This window comes from Echeneis naucrates, chromosome 3, assembly GCF_900963305.1.
Source record: "Echeneis naucrates chromosome 3, fEcheNa1.1, whole genome shotgun sequence".
Taxonomy (NCBI): domain Eukaryota; kingdom Metazoa; phylum Chordata; class Actinopteri; order Carangiformes; family Echeneidae; genus Echeneis; species Echeneis naucrates.
In genome coordinates this window covers 20,105,250-20,115,866 of record NC_042513.1, presented here as the reverse complement: position 1 = coordinate 20,115,866, position 10,617 = coordinate 20,105,250, and the positions used below count along the sequence as shown (strand labels likewise).

Here is a 10,617-nt window from a genome sequence, read left to right as displayed (position 1 = left end):
GAGAAACAGAGAATGGGTTTAGGTCAGGGAAGGAATGTCATCATGACAAACAAACAAACAAACAAACATACAAAAGAGATTGTGAAATGGCAAATTAACACTCATAACATATTTTTGGATGGGGCTCAAAATTCCTTTAATCCAATTGAATTTTGTGGTTCAATTGTGGTTACAAAAACTTGACGAAGGACACGTAACACAGTTGTGACTGTGGAAATGTGACTATATATGTATAGAACTGATATTGTGCTACCAAATCACAATCGATTTGGTAGCACAAGAACAGCATTTGCTTTCATGACAGCCAAAATTCGGAATTGGGGGTTTTTCAGGACATTGTGAGCCAGTCAGCTATTGACTGACTATGAGAAGAAAAGGAGAAGGAGGGAGGCGAAGACAAAGAGCTGGGTTGTGGCTGGCTTAGGAAGGGAATGAGGAGGAGGACGCGGGGGAAGGGGGGATGAACGAGGAGGAGGGTGAAAAGTGTGCTGTGGTGCAGTGTGGGCTGACGGCTCCAGCTGCCAGGCCACTGTGCTGCTTGGCTCACCCCGTGTCTGGCAAGCAGCCAATCACAGCATAGGAAAGCAGTGCCACTTAAGTTCAGTGTGTCAGAGCAAACAGTGGAAGGAAGAGGGAGGGATGGGATGCAGAGTTGTAAGGATGATGAGAGACATCATCTCTACAACTCTGGCTCTGAGAGAGAAAGAAGGAAGCAATGGAAGAAGCAGATAGGAGACATGGTGATGAGGGGAGGAGGCTGAAGGAGTTAAGAGAGGGACAGACAACGAGCTCCGCATCCATCCCCGCAGATTCCAGCACATAGTCTACATCACAGCTTTAAGCAGTCCGCAGCAGACTGCCCCTGTATGTGGACCATATGTGGAATGAAAAGGTTTTCATTTCTCCAGTGTGCGTTTAGGAATAGCAGAAAAATCTGAAAAAAACAAAGCTGTCTTATGATAAAATGTACCACAACCAAAGCCAAAGTTTTCCATTTTACTTTGTAAAATCTAGATTCCAGATCCAAGTTGCAATTGACTCATGCACACACTCATTGAGTCGCTCTCCATCACACACACAAACCCTACACTTCTAACTTATGGCTCCCATAGACAAACCCCAAACACAACTCGGAACCCCGGGATGTTTTGTTGACAGTCTTTGTGTTAGAGATAGAGAGGTGGCACGATACTGACATTGTATTGTGTTAAGAAGCACACAAGATGTCCTGATATGATGCCTTATTCTCTGAGCGTTGGACAGAGTGAAGTGGTCCGCTTTAAGAATCAAATTACATTTATTTATGCAGCGCCGAATCATAACAAAGTGACATCAATGCAACCGACTGAATGGCAGGAGGTGTTGAAAAGGGGAGTGCATGGAGATATTTCAGAGGTTTAGGACAGCTAGTTTTTCCCCATTCATAGGCATCATGTTGTTTTGTTTTTGTTTAGTTTTTTTTGCATTGGTAAAAAAAATATATACACACATATATATATATATATATTATTATTATTATTATTATATTTCTATTTTAGAGTAATGTAATGTAATGAACTAAATTTCCCCTGCAGATGAATAAAATTATTTCTCATTCAAATTCTGATGTTGGTTGATATTTTTGTTTGCCTCCACATCCACCGGATTATCTTATTCCAACATTAGCATCTCTGCTTTGGCTTTCACCAACTTCAGGTGGAAGATTATCCACTGTGTTGGGCAGGTCTGCATGTGTGTGTGTAAATTAGGTCATTGTGTTGATGGAGCAGTGAGCAGACAGGCTGCTCTGTATCCTGTGACCTGATGTTTACTGTGACCCAGCGTCTGTGTCTGCAGCCCTGCAGCTAGAATGCTGTGACTGGCGGAGGGATCACTAAGCCCTGTCTCTCTTTGTTGCTCTCTGGGTTAAAGCAGGCTAAGCTTTTCCTCCTCTCATTAAAAGGCATACGGGTAATCGTCTTTAAGCAGCTGGCTAACACCTAATACCGCACAACAAATACCGATCAGCGTCCATCTGGGCCCCAGAAGAAGCAATGCACAGCAACGTGAAAAAGAACACGATTCACAAGTTACAAAAACAGCTTACTAATACAATTGGCTCGTACCTGTGCGATTGAAGGCGAAGCCAACACTTGTGGGTCCCTAATATCTGCTGCATTCTGAGCTCGAGCCTCTTCAGTTTGGCCGTAGATTCAAAGCTTTGGGGGAATTTTCCAGCTGAATTGTGAATTTAAATGTACATTAGAGCTCTATTGATAAAAACATAGTTACAAGAGGTGCTGCTTTTGTTTTAGTTCTCTACAGTTAACTGAATGCAGTTTTTGACACATGCTAATAAGCAGCACAGCTCCTTGTTTCTGATGGGCTGTACGACACCACAGTGACCAGCATTGCATTGAGCAAAGTGCAGGCGCAATGTGCTGAGTTTGTATCATGCACAACCCATATGGTGTTTTGTCTGGAAGCAGAGCAACCGCAAACGGTGCAGAGAACCATTGCTGGTGTGAAGCCTGTAGTGTTGTTGAGAGGCTCTGGGCAGTGCACCACAATGCAGGCAGTTTAGTAAAAAAAAAAAAAAAAAGATCCAGCAGTAGTTCACCTAACTATCGCGGCTAGATGAGCACAACTTTGTCGTCAATGGAGAGTAGATGTGATGTGATAGATTGTTGAGAGACTTTGAAAAATAAAACACAATAAGCAAACCATAAAAAAAGATGTATTATTTTTCTGACTACTGACAACATTTTGTGGTCTTTGATTTATTTCTGGCTACAATTAGGAAATTGTGGTTTTCAACATTGTGATAGCTGCAAAGAAATTAAACTCCAAGATAAAATGTGCAGGCTTCTTTCATGAAAATTGAAATAATTTCCCTCCCGGAGATCTCAGATGTGAAATTAAATACCTAAATTTGTCTGCTCATAATGAATATTTGTTATGATGGAAAATGACAGAAAAGCTCCTGAATAGACACTCTCATTTCTATAGAGTAAAAAGCTGGGGGTCAGGATGCCCACAAAGGTCTTGTGTTATATATATCTGACCAAAACTGAACCCTCAATTCACCTCAATGTTTTTTTAATGGGGTGTTTTGAGGATTTTAGCAGCAATTCTTTAGGATTTACACAATGCAACTCCTGGTTACTTCCAGATTGCATGTTAAGACTAAATCCAGTAAAATTGAGAAGTAAATAAATATAAAAAAAAGGAAACACAAGTTTACTTTGAAATTGATATGAATCTTTTTTCTGTTTTTGAAAATACATAACATGTGAAGAAGGTGAAACTCAAGAAAGCATGGGAAAAACTTGCCCACATAATATTGGTTGGATTTAGGATTACTAGGAATGGGGAGGAGGTTACAGGGGGGAGCTGCCGTGTCAAACATTACCAAGAAGGTCCCATTTCCTCACCTCCTCCAGTTCCTTAGCAGTTACTCATTAGCATTGGTATTGTGCTCCAGGAGTGAGGAGACAAAGCGAAATGCCTCTGGTCTCAGTGCTTTTGAATCAGCTTGAAATCCCTTTTGTGTTGGCCAATTGGCCTGTTACACCCCTTTTCCTTCAATCAACGGCCGTCAACAGAAGAACTACTAACCCATCACCATGAATGTTCCTAATGTTCAGACTTAATAACAATCACAATAAACTGGGCACTTGCAAACTATCTTTGACCTCTCTCCCTGGGACTCCACCAGTAGTTCTGGGATGTGTTAAATGTAAAAAAATAAATAAATAAGTAAATAAAACTGGGGGAAAATACATGACAGTTTCATAAGACTTACTCAATTGATGCAGCCTGATAGCGCTAAACAATTTGAGAGTGACAACTCTTGGCGCAAAATAAAATGTGTCTGCATGGGAGATAAAAATGCTAACGGTTTACAATCACTACATTTTTTTACAATTTTTTGATTTTTTTAATGATTGCTTTTTATTGAAAAAAAATGAATAAAAATTTGGGTTGAAGTCACAGCTAAACGTCCCAAAATGAAAAATAATACATTCCGTTTTCAAAAATAATAACATCAATTTCAGTGTTTAATGTAAATTTAAAAAAAGACATTTTCCCAAGCTATGTGTTTTTTCTAAGGCTCTGTGTTTTGTGCTAATATACATGATTGTATTGTGATATTGTGGTCCAGTATCATATAATACTGATGAGATCCAAACATAATCTGTACACACGATTAAAGAACTTTTCAACTGTTCATCAGTCAGAAAGAAAGTCTGGCAGTAGCTAGAAGAGAGCAGTGGATACACGCATCTGTGCTTTGACGAATACTGATGTGTTTTATTCATGTGGATAAGACGCAAACATTTTTCAGTGGTTATTCAATAACACCCGGTTTCACTGGATATAGATGGATGGAGGAAAGACAAAAAAGAAAAAAGTTCACAGGAATGAAATCTTCAAGGGCCATTTTCTGTGGCTGACTTCTGAGACATGTATAATCATGTTTGCAGGGAATAGTCATTAAACACATGAAATGGAGTAAACGTCAAGCCGGTGAAACTCGAAACATTAGACTTTTAAGTTTTGGCATTTCACTTGAAAATAAAATGCAACAGAAAATAAAACAGGCCAAAAAGACAGCCTGAGCGGAGACAAAGAGAAACTGAGAACAAAGAAGCGGGCGTGCCTTGGGACTCGGCCCCGCCCCCTCATTACCAGCGCAGCCAATCAGCTCGCCAGTATGCAAACGAACGCGCAGCACTGCACCGTCTCGGCCCGGGCGGTGACGTCATCGTCACATCTCGCCGTCTGGCTCTGCGAAGACTCAGACAGAAGCGACAGAGGACCTGAGGGAAGCCATCCAGGGAGGGGCCCATCATCGGGGGGGGGGGACATCAGTGTTATTCTTATCTCCACCGCCGGCTCTGGAATCAAACATTTCTTTTTGCCGTTTCGTGCAGCAGCAGCTTGGACCCGGACACTTTCCGCTGGGAAACTGGTGGTGGTGGGGGGGTGGAACTTATTTAGCAGCTTGGACCGCTTTTCTTCCCCCATCAGCTAAACTGATTGAACTACACTGACCCAGTTGTCTTTGAAAACCGGCTCCGTCGCCCATCGCCTCTTCCTCCCCCATCCTCTCTTTCTTCCCTGGTCACTCTTTCCCCAGCCCGCCTCCTTTTCTCTTTTTTTTTTTTTTTTTTTTGGGGGGGGGGGGGGACTTTTAACCGATTCCGCACTGCTGCGAAGTCGCCAAGATGCCCAGCTCCCTCTTCGCCGACGGCAGCGTCCAGGGAGAAGCGCTGGACGACCAGAGAGCCCTGCAGATCGCCCTGGATCAGCTCTCCCTGCTCGGCTTGGACAACGACGACAGCTGCCTGTACGACAACAACCAGGAGCCCCGAAAGAAGAGCGTCAACATGACCGAATGCGTTCCGGTTCCCAGCTCCGAGCATGTGGCCGAGATTGTGGGCAGACAAGGTGTGTGTGCGTCTCTTTTTGTGTCGGTTATTTGTGTGTTTTTCGGCTGAGCTGTGCAGAGACAGCCATGCTGCTGTGTGGGAGGTATCGCATTACCTTTATTATAACAGCCCTGCGTGATTCATCGGGTTACTCTCATTCCAGCAGTCTCAGTAAAACCTGAACTTCTGTTGCTCTCTCGCCGGTCAGCCACACGTTGTTCCTCCTGTGAATGCAAAGAAGGAGGCTTTTGACAATTCAAGAAGTTGGCGTTGACATGAAACAAAGTGCCTGCCGGGATTGTCGGGATTGCCGAAAACCGAAGAGCCGGTCGGTGATATTTTTCTGACGCGAATAAAGGAACAGCAAGAGAGTTCAAGTGAGAGGACCAAATGCAAGCAGAGGAAGAAATGTGTGGAGCGCTGACATGTCATGTTTGGTATTACAATCATTCCTTTTGTAGGTCAGCGAATCAGCTCAGTCTCTCTCTCTCTCTCACACACACACACACACACACACACACATGTCTTTGTTAATAAGCTGCTTGCAAATGCATCCTCCGACGATGAGCAGCAGCAGCAGCGGATGGAATCAGGACAACAGTCACGATCTTACCTTGTCACAGGCTGTAGACGCCCATAGTCCTCCAGCAGCGGGGCTGCAGGGCGGGACTGGCGTTGGTTACATATGCGGAATCTGCTCCCCTCCCTGCAATCAACTGCTGCTGCTGCTGCTTTCACTCTCTCTCTCTCACACACACACACACACACACACACACACAAAACACAAAACAAAAAGCAATGGCAAAGAGCCGTGAACTACCATCCGCCGTTGAAAGCGATTGCGGTGTAATATTTGCGAATTAGATCTAATCAAACCACACACACACCACCGCTTAATATCAGGTTATGTCAGGTCATAAGGGAAAAGTGGATTAGCAGTGACCTCGGGGATTGCTTTCTGGCTGCCTCAGAAGAGAGATCTTCCTTTAACCCACATCAGATTGATACAAATTCTTCATGAATTTATGTCAAAGATTAAAATAGACTTTCAGGACTGACTTGAAGTAGGCTTACTCTCCTCTGCATCCCTGGTTACATCACCCTGTCTCACTCAATTGGCTTTGCTGCTTATTATGTCATTTCTCCAGCACTGGTTCCTTAGCCGGTCCTGTTTTGTGTTCTTAGAGGTGTTGGAATGAAATCTTTGTCGTGGTCGGTTTCCTTTTTAGTGTCATCAGTGTGAATGAAGACTGTAACAGCGACTGTTTTATTTTTATTTATTTATTTTAACTGATGTTGACCATATTAAGTTAAATGATCAGCTATGATCATGGATCAAGAAAGACATTTTCTTTGAGTTTTGTAATGCTATGTGTTCGTTGTGCGTGAAAGATCTCAGTCATACAGGTCATCTTAGGTTTTGGAGTGCCAGTAGGAAGCAAGTGGATTTCTTTATCTTGTTTGAAGACGTTTCGCCTCTCATCCAAAAGCCTGAAGAAGTCTTGGATGAAAGGCAGAACGTCTTCAAATAAGATAAAGAAATCCACTTGCTTCCCACTGACACGCCAAGCCTATGTGTTCGTCGGCGTGGTTTAAGTAATGGTTTAGTGCTTGACCTAATTCAGCCCGTTATTTTGCTTCACTTTTGTCATTTGCTTCTATACTCACAGGTTGCAAGATCAAAGCACTGCGAGCAAAGACCAACACATACATAAAGACCCCGGTCCGAGGCGAGGAGCCTGTTTTTGTGGTCACAGGAAGAAGGGAGGATGTGGCAATGGCCAGGAGAGAGATCATCTCTGCTGCTGAGCACTTTTCAATGATCCGAGCCTCAAGAAACAAAAATGCCACTCTGAATGGGAGCGGCGCCCCGGTCCCTGGACCACCTAACCTGCCTGGACAGACCACAATCCAGGTGCGGGTGCCGTACCGAGTGGTTGGTTTGGTTGTAGGCCCTAAAGGTGCTACCATTAAACGCATCCAGCAGCAGACACACACCTACATTGTAACACCTAGCCGTGACAAGGAGCCGGTGTTTGAAGTGACAGGGATGCCTGAGAATGTGGACAGAGCACGTGAAGAGATTGAAGCTCACATCGCCATGAGGACAGGGGGCCTTATTGAGCTCCAGGATGAAAACGACTTCCATGCCAATGGGACTGATGTAGGTTTTGATCTGCAAGGGCATGCCACCCTGTGGTCCAAGCCTGGTACGGGCATGACCCCCACCTCAGTGCGAAAACCATTTTCCAACTACCGCAACGACTCCTCCTCCTCCTTAGGCAGTGCCTCTACAGACTCTTGCTTTGGTAACAATGGCTCCCGCATGGCCGACTACAGCCCTCCCAGCCCAGCGCTCAGCTACACCACCAACAACAACAACAACAGCAACAACAGTAACAACAATATCAATGTCAACGGCAATGATTTTGTTTTTGAAAGTGATGCGATCTCGCCTGATTGCACTGATCTGACTTATGACTCACAAAGGTTTGACCCAACACAAGCCCCACCAGGCCTCTTGTGGTCCCAGTATGATAGCTGCGTAACCCCCACCTCTACGGGAGGCAGCTCGCCCACCTCCACCTCAGCCATATTCCCCACTAACACCCCCACTGATGCCAATGGAATAGTGGCAAGTCAGAGAAGGGTTAATGGATGTACCCCACAGCCCAGACTTTCCCCCCCACTTCACGGCCCCACTGAACACCCATTAGCCCGCAGGGTGCGCAGTGACCAAGGCGGCAGTCCACTCGGTTTCCCTGGTTACTCCTGTATTATTGCCTCCCTGCCAGGACCCCACCTACATGGAGTTCTGTGTGACTCCTCTGCCTCATCCAACTCATCCTCATCCTCCTCCACCTCTTCTGCCACCAGCCGAAAAGGCAGCCGCGACTGTTCGGTGTGCTTTGAAAGTGAGGTCATAGCAGCCCTGGTCCCCTGCGGGCACAACCTCTTCTGTATGGAATGTGCCAATCGAATCTGTGAGAGGAGCGAGCCCAAATGCCCTGTCTGCCATACCGGCGTCACTCAGGCTATACGTATATTGTCATAAGAAGTGTAACTCTTTGATCTTGTCAGCAAGACTGGCTGCAATAGCAACAATAGACTCTTCAAACTGCTTTAATGGGATTACCAAATCATTAACTGAAAAGTGTACATAGATATACATATGTATGTAAGAGGCTGCAGTATCCAGAAGAAGGGACAGACCCTTTTTGGGCTTGCCTTGCTGTTGTTAACAATATACTGTAACTTGGGGAAATATTTTCAACATCTAAGTGCATGTTTTAAATAGTACAGTAATCAATAGTTCTAGTAAAGTATTCTATATTTATGAAGTAAAGAGACACAGTGGGGTCAGAGATATGGGTCAAACTGTAGACTGTTAGCAGGCTGAGCCTAACAGTTTTGGTCAGTGTAGGAAGAAGGGAGGCCATGCTGGGAAACGTGGAGTGCTTTTAGCAGACAGGACTAGTGACTTACACCGATACTGCAGCTTGAGGTCAGAAATTATGTGAGAGAGCGCAAGAACATATCCTACATATATATGTATAAAATAAATTTCCACGAGTTGAAAGTTTTAAATTACATTAATACAGATTGAAGTATTTTATTCTTTTTTGACTCAAAAGATTATATTTCTTATTGCAAAGATGTTTACAGATATTTTAATTTAAGTTCAGTGAACTTTTTGTAGCTGGGTTGAAATAGTGTTTATTTTGTATTAGGGTCTTATGGCATTTATCACTGTATTATTTTAATATCACATTACCGTAGAAGGAGGTCCAAAAAAATGTATTGAATTTGACAGTATTCTGTTGGGATGGAGTTTTTATAGTTTCAGCGAAAATGTCTTTTAAATCTGCTTCACCCGGCATATTTTTTATTCTGTACTATAAAGTATATTTTATTCTATATTATTATGAAACATTTAAATGTACAAAACTTAGTACGTTGAACACAAAGATACCTAAAATTTGTATGAATTAGATTCCAGTGGAAATTACAGGTTTCTGTTGCACCACTATAGTTTTAGTATTTCTATTTTAATACATTTGTTTACCACTTGTTTATGTATATGTAGGTGAAGTTACTTGAGCATAAATGTACTTTATTGAGCAAAGTTTAAGAACAAAGTATATTTTATTTTATGATAAATGGCCTTTAACCTCATGGTCAAATACTAATATTATATTTGCTGAGACAAGATTTGAAATGTAAAATGTATCAAGAGTTTTATTTTTCTGACATTTAAAGTTATACATGATAAAAGGTAAAACTTAAGTAATGGTGCTACTTCATGTTTTTTTAAGTATTTCTACATAAGTCCAATAAAAATGGTACATTCATAAGCTGTCTGCTTCTCCTGTTTTTCTTGACCTGCTGCGTTTGGTTCTGCTGGTGTTTACTGCAGTTGTGAGAGTGAAACTGCTGACAGTTGTTCAGTGACTGTCTAAGCCACTATAGTACACTTAAAACAAAAACACCTCGAACACACAGAATCATACTTTTTCATTTATATTGGCCAGCGTCCACAATCGCACTTTCTTGTATTTACTTCTCTTGCACACAACTATTTTCAAAGATTCTGATTCTCAGTGGTAAGAAAGTCAGTAATCTCTTTCTAAAAACGTGTACGCCATACACAGTCTGCATACGCTTAATACGACACAAACCATCTTTCATGGCTTTATAAATCACACCCATTAGACATTCAGTGGTGGAAAAAGGAAGTGAACCTGGAGACCTCCTTTGGCAGACATAACCTTAACCATTTTCTTGAGGTGGCTGCTGTTCAGCTCTGCACAATGCCCAGAGGGAGCTTTGTCCATTCTTCATATCAGAGCTGCTTCAGTTCAGATACACTCTCCCAAGGGCTCCCAGTTGGCTTAAGTCTGGACTCTGACTGGACTGCTCCAAAAGATGGATTTTATTTTAAGAATCCTGTAGAGCTTCACACATTTCTTCTGATCTTTCAACATTATTCTGATTCCTTGATATAGTTAGACAGTCAACGATGGTGAGATTTCCACGCCCAGGGTAGCAAAGTCCCATATCACGACGTTCCCTCCACCGTACCACACATATGGGATGATGCTGTCATGTTGTGTGTTCTTCCTGAACAACTCATCTTAAGTTTCACCAGTTCACATATTCTCAGCAGCAACGTGGAAGATCAAAATGCACTGTGACAAGCTTC

General features: G+C 42.9%; 1 protein-coding gene across 1 annotated transcript; it reads left to right on the top strand.

Annotated features, from left to right (window-relative positions):
• Positions 1-5,180: 5,180 nt before the first annotated feature.
• On the top strand, positions 5,181-9,763 carry mex3b (mex-3 RNA binding family member B). Its single transcript, XM_029498415.1, has 2 exons — positions 5,181-5,433; positions 7,085-9,763. Exons 1-2 carry the CDS (start codon positions 5,211-5,213, stop codon positions 8,467-8,469), a joined length of 1,608 nt encoding a protein of 535 aa, XP_029354275.1. The 5' UTR covers positions 5,181-5,210; the 3' UTR covers positions 8,470-9,763.
• The last annotated feature ends 854 nt before the right edge of the window (positions 9,764-10,617 follow it).